Below are 20,661 nucleotides of genomic sequence, written 5' to 3' on the forward strand. Positions count from 1 at the left end.
ACAATGGAAGCGTGGTATTTCACGAGGAGGAAAGGAAGTAACAGGCACGTTTCTTTTTCCAGAGGAGTAATTCAGTGGTCATGGTCCCCTGCAAGAGAAGCTTTGTTTTCTTTTTAAGTGTCAATAGCAAGATTAAAATTGCACTTTATATAGTTAGTGTACTTTGAATGCTGCTTTTTTGAGGTTTTGGATTGAGGGCGATGAGTTCACTTTTCACTGTTAACCTTCTGCAGGAAGCTTGGCAGCTTTATCTTTTAAGGTATTCCTAGTACAGGAGGAGTAAGATCTGCCCCTGAGCTCTTTTTATCCTACTATGCTGTACAAATGCACTTTGTTGGAACATCTGCACTGAGAGCAAGTTCTCTTCAAGTCAGAAAACATTCTTTTAAGGAAACATGGTGGTAGTAAATGATTTTAGCAAAACAAACTCAGTATATCAAGCTCTTGTATCAAGCATGCTAATAAACAATTTTGTATACCAGCGCTGAATCTAAGGATTAAGCTGAGACCTAAAATCAGTAATTTGTCTTGGACAACTATTGGAAGAAGCATCTCCAGATTTTTTTTACAGCTTGGTAAAACCTACATATCTCAGTTTATAGCATGTTTGTACATATGTTACCTAGTCAGTGTCTAACCAAGAAGTCTTCAGATATTGAGTCTTCCTTCACTAAAATGCATTCCAGATACTGTTCTGAGGCCAAGCAAGTATTCAGACAACGGGAAGTGTACTTTTGCAACAATAAAACAAAGACATGTTACATTAGTTTTATGAAGCAGGTGTCTTTGCCAGATGGTCCAAAGTGGTTTTTCACAAGTAAGGATAGACACAGGCTTATATAGTTGAGTTACAAAACAGGCATTTTTGCACCAACTTCAGTCCCTCAAGCAGGAACTGGCAGCAACCTTCTGTGTTATTTGAAGTGACATTCACAAAACATCCTGTTTTAAAAGCACAAGCTCAGCATGACTGCCAGTATTTACAAGAAAATATTAAAATAATTGGACCCTAAAAATCCCTGGAGATAGATGTCTGGTATTATCCAGTCCCATGAGAAGAGTTCTGGCAGGCAGGAATGACAGGAGCCCACGTGCATTAGCTGATGCTGACTCCCAGCCTGAGCTCTGTGGGACAACCTGCTTTATGAAATTGGTCTCAGCTGTGGTTTGTGAAGCCTCAGCCTCTGCTGTTCTGGAGAGGTGGCAATAACTTCTGTCCTCCCTGGGGGCGGAGTGAGGTGTTCCTTTGGATGATCTGTCAAGTACCTTGCAACTAGAAAACAGAATAGCATTTGAGGAAGCAAATAATTACTGGTAAGCAAGTGATTCTGGCTTTCAAATGTCACTCTGATGAAGCAGATCTGCAGAGTAGGAATGTATGGTGTTGCCTGGAGGGTAGGAGAGACTAGTAATCCTAAATTTGGATAAGTAATTAGTTTTCCTTGTTTCTTCTTGTCTACATTGTGGTTTTTAGAGGTTTGTTCTGCAGCTGTTTGTCAGCATGCTATAACAACTGTCCAACCGGCTTTTTTGTAGAAGGGAGACGGACGTAAATCTGTGTTGTAGTCTGTCTTTCCTGATGGAAGTGTGCTTTTCTCTCCCCCATTTCCCACAAGGTGGAAAAGATTCGCCAAGTCAAGGCCAAGTCACTCTACTTGCAAGTTGAAAAGTTACGTCAGAACCTAAACAAGCTGGATAACACCATCAGTGCTGTTCAGCAGGTCCTGGAGGAGGGTCGTACCCTGGATATTCTTCTGGCTCGGGACCGCATGCTGGCTCAGGTGCAGGAGCTGAAGAACGTCAGAGGCCTTCTCCAGCCACAGGAAGACGACAGGATCATGTTCACCCCCCCTGACCAGGCATTGTATATGGCCATTAAATCCATGGGCTTTGTCAGCAGCGGGGCTTTTGCTCCCTTGACCAAAGCCACGGGGGAAGGCCTCAAGCGTGCGCTGCAGGGCAAGTTGGCCTCGTTCACCGTGATCGGCTACGACCACGACGGGGAGCCTCGCCTTTCCGGGGGTGACATGATCTCTGCCGTGGTCATGGGCCCGGATGGAAACCTTTTCGGGGCGGACGTCAGCGATCAGCAGAACGGGACCTACCTGGTCAGCTACCGTCCCCAGCTGGAGGGAGAGCACCTGGTGTCCGTGATGATGTGCAACCAGCACATCGAGAACAGCCCCTTCAAAGTGATGGTGAAGTCGGGGCGCAGCTACATCGGCATCGGGCTGCCAGGGCTGTCCTTCGGCAGCGAGGGAGACAGCGACGGCAAGCTCTGCCGCCCCTGGGGGGTCAGCGTCGACAAAGAAGGCTTCATCATCGTTGCCGACCGCAGCAACAACCGCATCCAGGTGTTCAAGCCGTGCGGGACCTTCCATCACAAGTTTGGCACACTGGGCTCCCGGCCGGGCCAGTTCGATCGCCCCGCCGGCGTGGCCTGTGACGTTTCGCGGAGGATCGTCGTGGCCGACAAGGACAATCATCGCATCCAGATCTTCACGTTCGAGGGGCAGTTCATTCTGAAGTTCGGGGAGAAAGGAACAAAGAACGGGCAGTTCAATTACCCATGGGATGTGGCCGTCAACGCAGAGGGCAAGATCCTGGTCTCTGACACGAGGAACCATCGCGTTCAGCTGTTCGGGCCCGACGGCGTGTTCCTGAACAAGTACGGCTTCGAAGGGGTACTCTGGAAGCACTTTGATTCCCCCAGAGGTGTGACGTTCAATCACGAGGGCCACTTGGTAGTGACGGACTTCAACAACCATCGCCTCTTGGTCATCCATCCGGATTGCCAGTCGGCGCGCTTCCTGGGCTCCGAGGGCACCGGCAACGGGCAGTTCCTGCGCCCGCAGGGAGTGGCGGTGGATCAGGAAGGGCGCATCATCGTGGCCGACTCCAGGAACCACCGGGTGCAGATATTCGAGTCCAATGGTAGCTTTTTATGCAAGTTTGGCACTCAGGGAAGCGGCTTTGGCCAGATGGACCGTCCTTCAGGTATAGCTGTCACCCCTGATGGCATGATCGTTGTGGTCGACTTCGGAAACAATCGAATTCTCGTCTTCTAATCTGTGTTTGAATTAGGAAGAAACTGTCTCAGGGAAATTCTTCTAAGAGAAAATGAAAAAATACAACGTTAATTCAAACCTACCTCATCTTTAATTTTTTTACAGATGAATGTACTTACCTTTTCTGCAGGGAGTGAGCCTGTAAAATTGAATTCTATCTACCTCATTGTCCTCCCTTCCCTCCCCCATTTCTCACCGATTTCTCATCCCCACATACTCATAGTTCAGAACGTTTTACCTCTTTCCCCCAGATGGGGTTTCATGCACAAACAAGAATTGCTGTGCACATTAGGTGGTTTGTGTGGTGAGTTCTGTTAGACTAAGCCAAGAAAGGCGCTATGTAACTTTTTAAATGGAGAAAATGGTAGTAGATGTTTGTAGAGAATTTGTGTTCTTGACCATTCTGCAGTTCTGTGGGTGGGGACATGGGAGGGGAGGGACATTTGTTGTTGGTTTTGGTTTTGTTTTGTTTTGTTTTTTTCATTGCTGCTGCAGCAGAGAACTTTTTCCTGTTCTCCTTTTTATACCTCAGTGTGTTTGATTTACTGGCAAGCACAGCATCTTGTTCCCAGACAACTTTGAACGTTTTATGAAAGTGAGATTCGCTTGCCAGGAAGAGCAAGTTTGTATCTTTTTTGGCATTTCTGTGTATTTTTTTACTGAAACACAGTAATTTAACAGCACAAAGTGAAGCTGATGAAAATGCACAAAAATTCTTTAAGTTTAAACCAAATTGTTCATTTTAGTGGCTTAGTGCGGTCATTGTAAAGTTTAGATGAAAAGCAAGGCTTCCTTTAGTGTATCCTGTCATTAAGAATTTCATTTTTACCTCTTTTCACCTGAAAGCTAAATTAGTTTGAAAAAAGTTACTGTTTATTTTTATCAGTGCCCCTAATCTAGGTAACAGAAGAGGTTAGAAGGGGCATTGAAACAGGGAAAAATCAAACCCTTTTGATTTACTTTCTTGTGAAATGACTTAGCGTATTTTGCCTCTTCCCATAGCGAAACCTTAAGGGAATAATGTTTGAATTTGTTAGAAGTGGTACCTTTTTCCAAAAGTAAGAAATAAGCACAGCTTTGGAGATTCAGGGTGTGATTTGGAGAAGTCAAAAGTTGTTTTGTTTTGGGGTTTTTTGTTCAGAGAGGATTGCAATAACTCTACCACTGATTAATTATTATTATTATTTTTTTAATCTTCTGGCTTCCCCAGAGAGTTGGACTGAAGATTTTGGGAATAGTACTGTAGCTTTTAGGGTGGGTGGGGTGGGCCTGGAGCTCCCTGCTGCAGGATCTCTGGCTGCAGATCCAAGTGAAGAGTTACCAGTACCAGCTAAAGGCAAACTGCATCAAGGTGAAACTTTGCTGCTTTTTTCCCAGGGCAGTACCAAAGACTTCTGTGTAAAATTAATGTATATGATCCTTAAAAGCCTGGAGGCAGAGGGAAGTTTGCCCTTTCGGGGATATAGAAACTGGTGTTCTGAGAAGCAGAAACTTTTGGGGAGAATAGAGATCTCTTTAGCAAAATGTGACTTTGAGTCCCTGGAAGGATTTAGTTTTATTCTTCAATTTCCTGCATTCCAGTTTAGCTGTTCAAGCAGATATGGTCTCTACAGACCTGCAGCTTCACCCTCTGGTGTTGGCAAACAAGAATTGTTCAAAGTGGGCAACAGAGGGCTCTTCTTGCTCTCTGCAGTGAGAAAACTGACTGTCATTACTCTTGAGTTTGGAAATGCCATGGGATTTATCTTACTGTTTGCAAGAGATGATCTTTGAAATGTAAATGTCAAAAAGTCTGAAGAGCCTTAACCATCCTGCAAGGAAAGGGTTCATCTCTCTGCCAGCCACCATGCACAAAAGTGACCTGAGGTTGAAAGGCTCTTTAGAAGTTTGTGAGAAATCACGAGGTGCACTTTCCTTCTTGCTGCTTTTCCCCTCCAAGGAGTGTAAACTTTCTGAGTTTCCTAGAAATACCAATGATGTGTGCAGACAGAGAGAGCTGCCACTTTAGAGGAGGCTTAAACTAAAGGACCAGAAAAAGACAAGAGAGATTCGTGAGATGGCAAAACCTCTTTCAAAAGAAGGATGAGGAAAACCACCTAAATTAAATGGGATAAAACAACTGTGCTGCCTTTCAGCCAAAGCCTGAAGGAAGCAAACTCTTCAAAGCAGTGTGTTTCAGTTAGGCTTAATCTTAGGATAGCATGGTTTAAAAACAGTCTTGAAAGGATAATTTTTTATACAGGTGTCTGTCATTAAATTTCTGTGGCCACACAAAACATGTATCAGAGAGAGCTAGTTTAACTTCAAGTTCTGCAAGTTCTGCCTGTGTGCATGCCTCCCTTCTTGGGGTTGGCCTACAGTTGTGACAGATGTCCATAGTTGTCTTGTGTTGTTCAGCCCAAGAATTATTTGCAACTTGGGCTGTGAAAACTAATAGCCTGCAAGATCCAGATACCAAAGAATAGTGGTTTAAAAAGCTTTAATTTTAAAGTTTGCAGTGTCCTTGCATTTATCCTGTCATGTCTTAATGAAGATGCCAGGTCTCTAAATACTTTGACCAGAGTGGCTGACAGTGTTGAAGTGTCCTAGAAATGCTCTTGTGCTTAAATGCTTGTGGGGTTTGCCCTTCTCTGTGGCTAGAAGGGAGTTGTTTTTCCAGGCATTAAAAAAAAAAGAAAAAAAAGAAAAAAAGAAAAAAAGAAAAGAAAGTAAGTGTGCAGTCGGGATTGTGTTGAACTGGAGGAACATTTTGCCCCCACAGCCTGCACCGTGTGGAAGGTGACAGACACTGAAGTTGCCCTTTGCTTTTTGAATGGAGCCATTGCACAACCCCCCAGCCCAGCTCAGTCAGGAAGAGGCGTGACTTAAACTCTTTCTAAGTTGCTGTCTATTTAACTCAGTGGGATTTGCTTGCAAACCGAACCTTGAGTGTTTGACCTCATGTTGTTGGGGAGCTTTTTCGTTTTAAAAACACTACTATTTAGCTACCCAAAAGAATTCCTTATCTTTGTGATAGATCGTGCTAAGCACACTTGGTCTCATTGAAAAGTGATAGTGTAGCTTATAAAATGGAGTGTTTTATATGCAATGAAAAAAAGTAGTGCTAATATACAATGCCAACATCAGATGCCCCGTAGAGACTTACTAAAAAGTAATAAATGAGGTTCCAACCTTGCTCTGCTTTTCCATGCATGTTCTCAGGTTAATGCCCCAGTATCATAATGTCCATGCATGCAGAGAGGAAAAACAAGGCTTGGAAGCTGGATTGCAAACCAAACAAGCATTCAGAGTAACCTTAACTAGGGGAAATGGCCTGGAGAAGGGTAAAGTGAGCGTGTGCCTCCTCGTTGGGGAACAGCAAATGTGAGGGACAGAGCTGTCTACTCGAACTCCCAAAGGATTTTCTCTCTGCCAGGTTAAATCAGTGGCTCTCTGTAAACCTTTTGCTTGACAAAATGTTATCAGCAATCAGTGTGGCTGGTTTGGGTGCTCAGCATATAAAGCAATCTTGTCCTTTTCTCAGAATATTTAAGCAGGAACTTTAGTAGCAAACTGAAGCAGATTCAGTACTTAATAGTGCAGGTCCTTCACATAACTTGCTCCTTTTGATTTAGTACATTTTAAATATAACTTATTTAAGGAGGCCCATAAACCTGAAACTTTACAGAAAGCAAGGAAAGGAAGATGACACCTGAAAACTAATGCATGTTAGGGCCAGACATAACCAGCCTGGGAGAAAGAACAGGTCACTTGGATGTGGCATTCCCTTGGAATTGAAGGAAAGTAGGCCCAGTCCATTATGTTACAGTTAAACCAAAATTGATTTCTGAAGAGAGCAGGTTTATAGACTCATCTTGCCATAACTTTGATCATAAGATTTCTTTGTTCAGTTTTAGTTTAAAAAAAAATATTGTGCCAAAGTTTTGTTTATTTTTTAAAGGAGTGTAAGCCAAATGGTGCCAAAAGGTAATAGGGTATTTAAAAGTAGAGATATTTAGAGAAACAGTTTGGAACTGTATAAAAAAGGAACACTGGTACTTGAGTTAGACAAATATTGTACCTTTGGTCTTTGAGTCCTTGGGAGTTGGAAACCCAGTTTGCTGTGGTACAAAATGCACAACTAGAGATGCCACTATCTTTTGCTTGAAGTTCTACCTCACTTTGCAGAAGTAAATCATCTACCTCAATTTAGCATCAGACAGGTTTGGGAAATAGTTGAGAATCTGCCTGGGGGAAGGATTCATCCTGCCTGTTGGAAAAGCATTTAAATTGAAACAGAGATACTAAGTGTGTACTATGTGGTGACTGCTTGCTTTTGTTTGCTTTTGTTTTTGCTGCCTGCCTATGGAGATATTAAGCTGCCCTTGCTAGAGAATCTGTAAATAAAACCAAATGTTCAGGCAAACTGGACTGAGACCTGAAAAGCTTCCAAGTTTTTTCTGGTTTCACTACGAGGTATGGAAGTGTAAACTTCTGTTCAGTATTATGACACTACTGGCTGACTTGACATCCTTCATGTTCATTTGCAGTGTTCTTATGTCCTTAAGACCTTTAGGTCTTCTCTCTACAAGACAAAAACTTTTATGCATGCCTACCAATGTGTCCTGTTTGGGAGGACTGGTGTTATGATTGCTGTAAACACAATGCTATACCAAATGATTGAAGGGAATAAGGTCCTGGTTTTTTTATTTTATTGACTTGGTGATTGTATTAGTAGCTTGCTTGACTCAATGGGATTTTTTCCACCATGACAAAGCAATCAAGTTCCTATTCCTGGAGGGCAGCTTAGGTTCAGACATACTCAAGAGAGGCAGTTTAAAACCAGTGTCTTGGGGTTTTAGGCAAGTTAAGTAGTGATGTGCAACGTACCCCGTTTTACCTGTGGAGTTAAGTTGCAGAAGCATATTTTCAGACTACTCTGTTGGAGGAAAAAGTCGTCCTTTTTCCTCCCCAGCTCATATTAAGGGGTGGCAGAAGTGGGTACAGGAGACCCCTAATAACAATAGGCTGTGTTTGGTTTGGTAAATGTTATGGTGGGAAATGTACATTGATGTCTCTAAGTGATCTTACGGGTTAACAAGCCAGACTGGCATCTTTTTCCATCATTGTTCAACCAATAATGGTTCTAAAAATGCTTTGTGTACCTGCATGGTCTTAGACCTTCTATTAATGATTGTATCAACTTACAAACTCAGGTAGATAATTTTTTAAGCTCTTTCATAGAGCCTTACTGACTGAATGTTAAGTGTCTGTGTACTGATGTAGTTAAGTAACTTCCTTTTGAACTACCAGACTAGTTAAAAAAAAGTCCTTTTATAGGTTTGTAGAGTACTTTTCAGACAATGTAGTAGATTTTCCTTCAGAGGGAGAGATGCCTGTTTCTGAGGGGTTTTTTTAGTGGTTTTTGTTTTGTTTTGTTTTTTCTCTAAAATGACTAAGAGGTTTTTAACTAGTTTGTAAGGTTTGCTTAGTCACCTGAGTTGGTGGGGGTTTCTGTGACTCTTGTTTGTACTGTGCATTACCTGTCATGCCCTGCTCACTTTGTGCACAGGTCCTTGGAGGAGTTGAGGGTGTGAAACACATGCCTGCAATTTAACTCAAATAGAAGTTGCAAGCCTTGAACAAAATGAAGCTCAGCCCCATGAAACCAATGTCAAACAAGTGCTTTTTTCCCCTCTCCCCCACACCCTTAATTGGCTGTAGATGTATGCCCCATCTTACAAAATTTTCACTACTGATTTATGAGTAGCATTGCCTCAGTGCAGGTTTGCACTGGGATCCAGGCTGATCTTGTCATTCTTTGGATGTTGGGCATCTTGAGTTGGTTTGATTTCTTAGTTTCCTCTTGTGTTATTTCTTTTCTACTTTAGTAACTAATCATGCTGCTCTCCTAATAATAATAAAATATCTCAGGAGGTCAGACAGTGCTCTGCTTTTAATGAGCTGCTCAGAGCTTTTATATCTAATTGAAAATGAGTCAGGCTGTGACAAAAATTGCCGTGCTCCAAAAAGGGCATCACATTTCTACTTGGACAAAAAGTGATACAATATTTACTTGTCAGATGTTGAGTACTGCAGAGAAGAAAGCATGACAGGTTATGTGCAAACTTTTAAGTAGAATAAGTGAACAAAATGTTAGAAATCTTGTGTTAATGGAGGCTTCTGAATGTATCTTTGTGGTCCATAGGGAAGGCTGAAGGATGTAGCAAGGAGACGATGTATCAGCTACTGGCAGCCTTAAAACAAAGTCAGTGTCTCTCTGGACTTTAAAATGTTCCTATGCAGTTTATTTTATTTTTGTTTAATCAAATAAATGTGAGGTTTTTTTCACGGCAGCTCTGTGTGCATGTGTGTTTCTGTACCACCCAGAAAAAGCCTTCTCTTCTATCGGGATGTAAAAAAGAAAAGGCCCCTCCTAGTTGTCTGTCTTATTAGAAAAAGCCCTCATTGTCATGACTGGAGAAGAGAATTGTTATATTGAACTCACTGCTTCCAACTCCATCCTTTTTTCCCAATATTTTGCTGGAAAGTTTCTGGTTTAACGTTTTTAGGTCCATTTCTAGGTTTCCTTTCCTTGACCTTGGCCACTGAAAGAATGTTTCTTCTGCATGGCAGTTAAAGCAAAGCCACCAGAACATTTAATAAGTTTCTCTGGCATCTTACAGGGCAGCCTGTCAACAAATTTTGGGTTAGTGGAAAGCTGCCATTTTTCCTCACTACCTTGGAAAAGGTTTGAGAAGAAATGGTGAGCATAGGAAGATGCTTTTCAAGTGAGGTTTGAGAATTAAAGCCACTGACTGAATTCCCAGCAGTGGAGGTGGATTCCAGGCTCTGGGCGTGCTGGCTGCTTTAGCTTTTCAAAGCCAAGCTGCCTTCTGGGCCTGTACAACTGTAGGGCTCTCAGCACCATTCATCAAAATCCTTCACCAGGTCACTGCTTTCCTCCTGCTGGGGCAGCTGCCAACATGTCAGGAGGACAGAGATCCCTTCAAGAGGGAGGGAGGGAGAAGGCCCTGTGGGGGCAGGGACCGAGGCTGCCCAGGTGCATTTGTGCAGCTTTCTGCGTTATTCTTGGCTCCTTTTCCTGAAGACAACTGGAACCCAAAAGCTCCCTGAACACCAGGAGACAGCTCAGGACACTGCTGGGTGAGTGCTGTCCCCTCCTTGCAGCGGGGCTAAAGGTGCTGACGGGAGAGGCGGCAGCAGCCACAGGCACACGGTGCAGGAGCAGTCCTGAGGCAGCAGCAAGGCTTGTGGTGTGTGCAGGGGAGAAGGGAGTGCACCCCCTTTCTCCTGCTGTGGGAATGCGAGCCAGTGTGCTGCTGCAGGGGCATCCTGGAGGTAACGGGAGAGCGGGGAGAGGGACAGGCACCCTTTCCTTCAGGAAGGGGCCCAGAGCAAACTGCTGAGCATTGCTGGGTTTACTGCCTTAGGCCACGCTCCCCGTTTCCCTACCCAAGGACACCTCACCGTTTTACTTGACCTTCCTTTCTTTCCTACCAGAGATTAAAAGGATTGAAGGGAGAAGCCAGGTCCTTGGCTGCTGCCGCCTTGATGTGTTACAGTATTTATTTTTTTCCTTTCTGTTAACAGCAAGCGCAGAAAGCTGGGAGCCGTCCATCCCTCTGTGGGGGCTGAGGCGCCGCAGGGCAGCGGGCCGGGGGCTGCGATAAGATGTGCCTTATCTGGGAAACAACTGCATCCCTCACCGAGCCCGGGCACGGCCAGAGCATCTTTTGCATGTGAATGCCCCGCATTCCTGGGGGGGCGGGGAAGAATCTTCTCTATTCAGGGCCCGGGACCACACAGGGAGCATCTTGAACCTTTTTGTATTTAATCAGTCAATCTACTCGGAGGTAAAAGATCTATCAGCTCCCTTTCTTGTCTCGTTCAGAAAGGTGATCGCTACCAACTTACGCCTGATACTTTTTTTATTCCTAGTGATTCCAAACTCCTTGCCCCTACCTGAGGACAAGGGTGCGTTTCAGTGATAGAAAAGTTCCTGAGAAAGGCAGCTACTGGGTTGTACTCTGAAAGGATTGAAAACCTGACACGAGTCGGAGTTAGCAGGTCTCAAGCCCGCTCTGTCCTGCTTCTGCTGGAGACACAGCTGTGCTCACTCCACAACTTGCACGTTGTTGAATACACTTGCTGTGCTGTTTCTGGCCGCTGGTTTCTCCCAGATGATGGATACAAATCCTGCTGTGCCTTCCTCTCCTGGACACATCTGCATTCCCTCATCCTCACAGTCCTGAGAGCAGAAGGGGCAGCCCCGGATCCAAGGTGCTGCTGGGAGAAGGGACCTCTTGCTGCTGGCTGGAGGCAAAGTACAATGCCAGCAGCACAGGAGATAAGGTGGTAGCTCAGCTCTGCCCTGGAGATTATCAGGATAGCTGAAATGGCACAAACCAGCCCTGGAGGGACTGTGAGAGGAGTGCTGGGCTCCAATTATCTTATGCCTCTCCTCCCCTCCTGTGCTCACAGTAAGTAACCAGAGGGTCCTTGATTGTGCTCCATCTTCCTTTGAGTAAAAGGCAATTTTTTTTGTTGTTAAAGAACGAGGTATTCCTCTACATTGGAAACTAGATTAGAACACTGCCACAATTTGCCCCAACCCCAAAGAAAACCCAAAAACCCCATAAAAAAACACCCAAACCCCCCACCCACCCTTCTCCCCACCAAAAAATCCACAAGAAAAACCTACAAAAAACCACCCCAAACCCAGCCTTTTTCTTATAACCAGATCCCTGCTTCCTCCATAGCTGCACCATTACACCATTCTGTTGGGCAAAGGAGAAGCAGGGAGACAGGAGAAAAAAAAACACAAAGGAAAAAAAAAAGCCAACAGGTTCTCTCTTTGTTGAGGAAGAGCATGACTTACATGTGTCAAAACAACAGCCAACACAACAGCTCAACTGCTCCTTCAGGAGGACTTTACTTCAGGTAAATGGTTTTCTCCACTCACTGCTCTACCCTCTATTCTCTTCAAAAAGAGCTGCATCACACACTTGGATAATATTTTTTTGGGGGTAAATAAACTGCCATTCCCATTCAAAGCAGGTACTAACCTCCCCTCATTCATGAAATAACCTTTACAAACAAGTCTTTTGGTTTACATCTTTTTATTAAAAATTTACATAAACACACTCCAGCAATTGGGGTATTCAGGTGTCCTAGGTTAAAAAAAATATACAAAATCCCAAGCCCCCCTGACCAGGGCAGCAGCAAGTTCAAGCACAACCTCACTTCCTTTGAACAGTGGTGAAAGCTGGCATCTGAATGGGCTGGATGGAGTGGACTGGCTGGAAAACAGGCTTTTTCCTCATGTCAGAGAGTGTTTTCACAGAAGGGAGCAGCTGGTTCCTCTTGATGATCTGCAGTGCCAGCTGCGTGTTACCTACAAGACAAGTTTCAATTAAAAAACCCAAAATACCATTTAATGACATATGAATTACTGTTCAGGGACAGAGCTGATGAGCCAGCCCTGGGCCCAGGCCAGGTACAGCAGCACTCCTTCCTCTCCAGTGAAATGCTGGCACAGATAGGAAAAGCAGTAGACAACAGGAAATTTGAAAAAAATTAGTTTTGATTGAGTACCTATTCTTAGCTGAAGACATCAAGCTTTTACCTCAGAGCTAGAAGATGCCAAAGCACCTTCTAATTTCCCAAAGGTCACCTCTTCTCTCTCCCAGCTGCACAGTGAGGCTCTAGCTCTCACACAAAATGCATTCACATTGTGACACTGCAGACAGTAATGCAAATGCCAACGGAATAAAAGATGTTTTTAAAAGAAGAAATCTGATTTTCAACTGTATGTATGGTCCATCAAACAACTACCACCAGACATGGAAAACTTACTCTTTGTTAAAAATTAAACTTGTAAAATTACAGGAGAAAAGGCACTGAGTTGTGAGGAGAGTATTTCTCCCTCATAATTTTCTTTCCCTGAAGTTGTTTCAGAAGAGAGGCACCATTTTGTTGTCTTTATAGAACAAAAAATGTCTTTAGCATCTAAGTCATGTACTTAGAAGACAGTGAGGGATATAAACCCCACTTTTGAATCTCTTCTGTTCTGTACATCTTTGTTGCAGAAATAAAGGTTTCCACAATTCCAATTCAGAAACATCTTTGTAAGAAAAGCAGAAGTCTCAATTCTAAATGCAAATGCTCAAATCCTCTGCCTGCCTGCAGTGCAACATCACTGAAGGGGAACAGGCACACAGAACATTTCACAACACTTGGCAATGAAGTGTCCCCCAAGGGGCACAGATCTGAAACCATGAGAGGTTCAAGCAGCAGCTGCACCAGTCTGCTCACCCTGCAGAATCCAAGTGCAACCTTTCCAGTTTCCCATTACCTAGAGCTTTCTCCTCCTACCAATGAAGTGAACCTTTAAAGGAAAGCAATGTGGAAGAGAAAGTTATCAGTAGTACAAGCTTTGCTGCCATACTTGCTACACAAGCCTTGACACAACTTCTTTGGGAAACCTGGATTTGTTGCCCTTTAATGGAGAAAGCTTTTCAAACCCTCTTTATAGTAGAAACTTCATCAAGGGTTTTACTGAGCCTATCCAAGACTTCTGACTTCTGCACCAAGACAGAAAACTTCAGCTCAGGAAATGAATGTTTAGGAGGTCTGGAATGTGTAAGAATAGGATGCAAATGAACTGTGGAAGTAAAGGTTCACATACATGGATCCACAGCACTGTAAGATGGAGGCCTAAAGGGTATTGCTCAAAATACTGGCACAACTCTCTCTAGAGGGTAGGAGTGATGACTGCTGCCCTCCTCCCTTTGTATCCCAGACTCAGGTTGCAGGAACATCTCCCAGCTTACCGTTCTGCAATTCAAGATACACAGCCAGCAGGATGGCCTCTGGAGGGATCTCTTTGGGGTGGATCAGTGAAGCAGCCTTATTGAAAAAGAAGAGGGTGGAGAGAAAAAGTGCTTAAGAGAAAGATCCAGAACAAAGACTGCTTGACGAGATTGCTACCACCATCTTAGGTAACAAAACTAAATAACGATTCATCAACTAAGACCAGATTTTTTCAAACTCATACACTCCATCAGTTTTAAGCATGCAAGGAGAGACTGCAAGATTATCTACATAGCAAGATTGTTTCACACTAATTAGCAGGACCATCTGCTGTGTGCTTATGCTCATATGGATCTGTATTTCTTGGGCCAGCCTAGCGTGGTTTCCTGGGGAGGTGACAGGTGAAGAAGGTACCCTCCACTGCTCCAAAGTTCAGAACACAAAGTTAACAAGGACTGTTAATTAGCTTTCCATATACAACCATTTTTCACCTATGGAGTCAATGAATTTACTGTGGATGCAGAGCTCCACCATATTTTCTGTCCATGGGTGGCCTTGCACTCCTCTGGGCTTTACACAGGTGTTACAGAGCCCAAGCAGAGACACCTGTCCCATCATAAGAAGCCTCAGGAGGAAAAAGAGCCAAACAACTGCCTTAAGTAGCTGAGAGCCTCATAGAATTTGAATCTGTTCACAGACACAACCACTGTGAAGTAATTTGGAAGCTGCTGTTTCAGTTTGTAGCTCAACAATGCATCCAAGCAGTCTTCCTGACAGGCAGGAGTGGCTGCAAAAACAGAAACATCACGACTGAAAGAGATGGGTCCCAACCATGAGCAAGAGCAGGCTAAGTGGAGACAGCATTTCAAAAGCAGTACTTGAGAATTCTTGGGACAAGAGGCAGACAAGGAGCATACTTCCAGCAGAATTGCAGTTTGTTCTCACAGCCCTAAAGATAGTAGTTCTGATGGTGAGTTATTAAATTACTAGGGAGAAAACCTTCTCTGAATTATAACAATTAATACTAGACCATTAAAAAGACCACAAAAAAACCTCAAACAAGTTAACTTAAAAAACATGAAAAGGCTTCCCAGCCATCTTCCACTGTTCTGATATGACCTAAGGAAAATAAAATGCTGCCTATAGTGGTACTGAACTTCTTACACAAGTAAGAAATTTGGAATTACTTTTGTTTTTAATAGAGACAGGTTCATAAAGACAGAATAAAGCCACCATCTCAGCAGGGTCTGCAAATAAGCCTGAGCTGTGAAATCACCAGATTTCACTGTGATCAGAATGGCACTTTGAAGGAAGTACATTTGTTCCTAAAGCTGCCTTGAGATTTATTTTCCATACCTGATGAAGACACTTTCGAGCTTTGTCATATTCACTCCTCAAGCAGTAAGCACTCCCAAGGTTAAATAACATCATTGTTCGAGCAGACGTGACTGAACTGGGGTAGCACTGTGGTGTCTGCTTGCCAGCTGCAATTAAAAGAAAATAAAATTCTTTTTTTCCTTACACTTTTATTCCAATTGGCCAAGTAAGTTCTTGTACTCTGCTGAATACAGTGGCCGGTACTTACAAGATTCCATTGCCTCATTCTCTCCTTTGTCAGACCCTGCAAAGAAAAAACATACACAAACACATCATGTTCTGTGACCTTTTTTAAAGGTTATTACAAAAATAATACAAAGATACAAATTTTCTGCTTTCTTCAGTCTGACAATAAAGAGGGAAAACAGATCAGTTTGCTCAAGAGTTGACGTCATTCAAGACTTCCTCTCTTCAGTGTTGTGCTTTTAGATTTGCAGACGAGTACAGGGAGTTTAAACTGCAGGCATGTCACTGGAATCAGAGCTGCTGTAGACTCCACTATACAAATGGTTCTGAAGTACTTTTCCCTAACAGAATATACACTCCCAAAAAGAAGACTAAGATACAGATTAACTAAGTTCTCTCTCACTAAAGCAGACTGCAGTGGTATGACAAAGCCTGGTTTAAAGACCAAAAAGCTGGAAGAGATGGTATAAAACTCAACCTTCACCATAATAACACTTAAAAAAGCAACTTTCCAAAGTTTCCTTCAAACAAGTCAAAATACTACAATATACAGTCCTATTAATGCTACAGAATTAACCACCTCATAGGAATGACACGGAAAAGACACACCAAACACAAAGTGGGAACTGAAGCTAGGAATATAAAAGCACAACAACAAAACCACAAACAACACCCTCCCACACCCTGCAATAACCTACAGGTATTAAAACAAAATGTCTTAATCATCATTATATTTGTGTCAAAGTTACATCAGGAAGGCAGCTGAAAGCATAACCAGTTATAATGAAGTGTGGATGCATTAACCTTGATCCTGCTCATTTGAAGAGATCCCAAGGGAAACATCAGTGACATTCTCGGGGTTCAAGTGAGTGATGGCATCAGATATTCTGTCTAGAGAGATGAGAGCTTCTGCTGCATACAAATGCCCGAGAAACCTACAACAGCAAAGGGTCAGGGTACAAATGTCAGCACAGCAATCCCCACAGTTTGTTATGAGGGACAAACAATGCAGTTTTTAATGTGAGCAAATGGGAACTGTTACTGGGAACAATAGCAGGGAAGTTAACTTGCCCATAAGGTATTGTCATAATACCCAGTTCTACCATTTACTGCTTTTAGGCACCAAAGTTATAAAAAAATTCCACACCTGAAAAATGACAATTTATCCATCCACAGGAGTCTCCATTACACAGAGAAAGTACCTTGGTGGGGCCTTATTCAGAGAATTAAGAAAAGCCACCCCAGAATACAGATAGATCTACAATTTAAAGTGTTACATTACTTTTCATTCAATAAAAATAAAGCACCTATTTTCCTGGGACCAAGATACACACCTCTTTGTCTTTGCAAAAGACCTGTTATTTGGCATTTCTTTCATTACATAACAGTAACACAAAATTATGTGTTACCTTGCAAACTCCTCAAAGATCTTACTAATACAATGACTGTGCAAAAGGATGAGCTGCAGTAGTGTGAAGAACAGAAGCCAAAGAATTTAATTGGCATGGACCAGTTTAAAGCATGGTGCCAGCATATAAAAATAAGCACAAGTTTCCTTGCCTTCCTTCTACATTACCAGTTTTGAACAATATTAATACTGTAAAAACCTCTGCTATACTTTATTCTGTGCATTAAATGCACAGTGTCAGAAGGATAGGACTGAAGTTGTCTTCTTCGAATTTGTAGAGCTTTTTGAGAACTGGCAGGTAGAAAAAGAATAGACTTTGAAAATCCTTCAAAGAAATACAGTGCCAAATGAGAGGTGAACAGGAGAAACTGAAGAATGGAACCTAGATAAGCAGCAGCAGCAGGTGAAGTGACAGTCCTGCACACACAAGATCTGTTACCCTGAGTGACTGAGCAAACCTTCCCCTCTGAGGCTGTAGTTTCATAAGTAACCTTTCAGCTGTGTGGGCTTGGGCTGATGCTGGCTACCCAGAGCTGCACATCCCTGCCCCTTGTGCTGTGCCAAGCATGTGCAACCCTGCAGTGAATCACGACAGAGACCTGATGGTCCTGCTGCTGCATGGGACCCAGAGCTGTAGAAACAGTAACAAAAGCAGCAATTGATTCCAAATTATGTGGAATTCATACACAAAGAAGGGATTCATGCTCCTGTGTGTCAATGGACATTTAGTCAGGGCTTCAACAAGAACAGGAGCAGGCCAAGCAATTCTTTACATCAGACACAGATTTGGCACCAACTACAGACACTGGAAGCTTCAACTCAGAATGTCCAGCAAAAATCAGGGCTAAGAAAGAAGTGACCCCATCAGACTTACTTAAGAGACCCTGAGAGCTTTGGCTGCTGCAGAAGTTTATCTGCATGATTCAATGCCATAAGGTTATCTCCCAAAGCCAGAGCCACATAAGCACTACAGGCAAGGATCGAGCACCTGGAAGGAAGCAGACAAAAAAAAAAGGGAAGGGGGAGAGAGTCAGTATGTTAAATGGAGAATTCTGTTATTCCAAATGCACCTGTTAAATCTTCTTTCTTGTGTAGTGTTAAAGAAGTATATCAAACTTTCAATAAGAACTTCTCATCTAACTATGAAGTAAAAGTTAGTTTTCATTATTTATGGGCTTGATTGTCCTACCAATATAAACCAAGGATCACCATGGTGTGTTCACTAAGTTTGCAGTTTTCATCATAAATAACAGACTAAAAAAAGATGGACTTCACCATGTGTCATTCTTTTCATGGACAGTTTCCCTTTCTCCCACTCTCGTTACTGGTCTTGTCTTGGACTCTCATTTGTACTCCTCTGCCCTCACCTTCTGTTGTACAGAAGAGCAGCACATTTCTAGCTTGCTATAAGACACAATCTACAGACACACAGTAGCTATCAATTAAGCTGTCACGTATTTCACTGTTCTATTGAACAACATCTGCACACAGGGAGACAAACACTGGAGAATTTGGCATTGCCAGTTTTGTGTTCAACTGGGGGCTGTAACCCAATGCCAAGACTCTGAGTGATCCATGGCATTTTGTTGCCATCACAGACTTGCTTATCTTTCCAAAACCAGAAAATCTCCGGCAGTTCATTTAATGAAATCTGAACTACTCACATTTTCCATCTTCAAACAATAACCCCACATCAGGACGCCATCATTAGGCCAAGCTTCACACTTTGTAATAACTGCCCCCCTCTCCAAACACTGTTCTTGGGGATATTTTCCACTTGGTAAAACATCTTTCAGTGCAGGCTGCCTTGTCCTCAGGGCACAAGGCTGTGCCCGTGACGCCCTGCTGTGAGCAGGACTCTGTTCTTCTCCAGGGAGGAGCAGTGGATGCTCTGAGCGGGGTGCCACGTCGGGAGCGAGGGGAGGAGAGCCGCCGGCTCTCCCGCTGGTAGGTGGGCTGTTATTGCACCAACCTTCTGGCAACTGTCAAGCCCACTTTTGGTCCAGCAGTAAGTCATGTAATTCATGGCAGGACCTGGGGTGCCTTTATTCCCCTTTCCCAGGAGGCATGCTCCTTAATTATGCATAAGCAGGATAAGAAACTTCTCCAGTGTTTCCCCCTACCCCCCACTTCCTCTCCACCGTGTCCAGATGTCACATCAAATCTGAGCACATACAAAAGCTTGAGAGAGGGAGAGGAAAGCTTCCCCAGCTCAAGACCCAAACCTAAAATATTTCTGAAAGGTTGTGACTGGGGAGGGGGATGGAATGGGGAAAAAAAATCTCTGCAATAACAGCCTGCTTCTAACTAGCCACTTTTTGTCTCTGCCTCAAGGAAGTACAGCTTTTAAACTAGCAGAGATGCTGCGTGTCACCAGCAAAATACCCTTAGACACAAGTCAGGGCCTGCAGAGTTGGTTATTACTGCTCTTTCCCACAAATTTTTTAAAGCCTATTTTTATTTCTGCAAGTGTAAATTCAAACACAACACATGCTCCAATCACACAACAGGATGAAACCTACTCCTCTGCTCTAAGCACGTTTGCTGCCACATAAGGGCAGGCAAAAGCCTTCAGCAACAGCCATCTAAGGAGGAAAACATTCCGGTTTCCTCCCATGCAGTTGTGCTCCTGCACTTGGATCCATTGTTGAGTTGGCTGAACCAAACACTCAGGAGAGCTGACAGCCAACTGGAGCAGAAGAATTGCACCACAAGGGAAAAGACAAACTAGTTTTTCACCCCGGTCAGGATTCTGACAAAACTCCACAGGTTGCCTTTGAGCACGGCAGACTTCCAGCATCACCGAGCCTCCACATGCCCTAAATAAAACTGCCTTTGCACTAGGAAAAAGAAAAATGTTTTTTTAAACTGCCAGATTATGTCAAACAGCCTCTTGTGTAGGTCTAGGCAACAGGATTTGTCAGCCCACACAGACTAAATTTATGGAACCCAAACTCCACATCTGACTTGCCTTATTTCTCAGGGAAATGGCAAGCCAGAGCAAATCCAGTCCTTCAAAACTTAGTATGAAGGCACCAAAAATGACACTTCTAAACCATTTAAATAATTTTAAATAGCTAAGCCAAACAATGGATACAAAATACCTACTTTTTATGTTTCCACTGGCAAACAATACAAAATATAAGAAATACAGAATGCAGACTGTGATTACTCCAAGGGGAAAATCAGCACCAGCAAAGGGGAGATGAGGGAAGAACTACACAGTGGCTAAGAGTGAGGAAGAAGAGAGTGAAACAGCTATGGGTGATAATCACTGTAAGCTTCCAGTATTGTGACAGGGACAAACAGACCACTGCTAACCTTTAAATGGATAACTGGGGCAAAACTGGGTAAGTGTGGAGAAAACAAACAATCAAAAATGATTCCTTTATCTATATCTGCTTTGAGGGGGAAAACTAAGGTTCTTACACAACATCTTCAGTCTAGGGAGAAAGACTATAATAGAGTCAGTAGCTGTCCATCTCAACTTTTACAATAAAATCCACAAAATTTTCCAAATGTAGAACAGTGATCTACCAGAACTTCTTTTCTCTTGATGTATCCAAACAGTGTTAGGTGGCCGTGGTGTGTGGAACATACCACATCCTGAGAGCACACCAGGGGAACTGGCTTGTCCAAGGATGACAAACAGCAAGGAAAATTGTTTGAAAGAAACTCAGAAGAAAAACCTGGAGTTTCTACTTCCAATGCATAAATTCTTAGCAATGATTGGTGTCCTCAGACTTCTGATTGCTGCTTTTAAAACCTTGCAATTTAATTACTGCTTATTATAAGAAAAATCCATTC

General features: G+C 43.2%; 2 protein-coding genes across 4 annotated transcripts in view; one reads left to right on the plus strand and one right to left on the minus strand.

Moving 5' to 3' along the window:
- The window catches only part of TRIM71 (tripartite motif containing 71), a 62,151-nt gene extending 52,755 nt beyond the window's left edge, over positions 1-9,396 (plus strand). The window contains 1 exon segment of the mRNA XM_039711397.1: positions 1,617-9,396. Coding sequence (XP_039567331.1) covers positions 1,617-3,068 — 1,452 coding nt within the window. The 3' untranslated portion in view covers positions 3,069-9,396.
- Positions 9,397-12,173: 2,777 nt separating this feature from the next.
- The window catches only part of CNOT10 (CCR4-NOT transcription complex subunit 10), a 58,931-nt gene continuing 50,443 nt past the window's right edge, over positions 12,174-20,661 (minus strand). For all 3 annotated transcript variants that reach the window (XM_039711420.1, XM_039711429.1, XM_039711411.1), the window contains 6 exons: positions 17,729-17,842; positions 16,251-16,381; positions 15,469-15,504; positions 15,240-15,367; positions 13,904-13,979; positions 12,174-12,465 (listed from right to left, as the gene is read on the minus strand). In XM_039711420.1, coding sequence (XP_039567354.1) covers positions 12,311-12,465; positions 13,904-13,979; positions 15,240-15,367; positions 15,469-15,504; positions 16,251-16,381; positions 17,729-17,842 — 640 coding nt within the window. In that variant the 3' untranslated portion in view covers positions 12,174-12,310. The remainder of the gene's footprint in view (positions 12,466-13,903; positions 13,980-15,239; positions 15,368-15,468; positions 15,505-16,250; positions 16,382-17,728; positions 17,843-20,661) is intronic.

Source organism: Passer montanus, unplaced genomic scaffold (assembly GCF_014805655.1).
Source record: "Passer montanus isolate IOZ18808 unplaced genomic scaffold, ASM1480565v1 scaffold10, whole genome shotgun sequence".
Taxonomy (NCBI): Eukaryota; Metazoa; Chordata; class Aves; order Passeriformes; family Passeridae; genus Passer; species Passer montanus.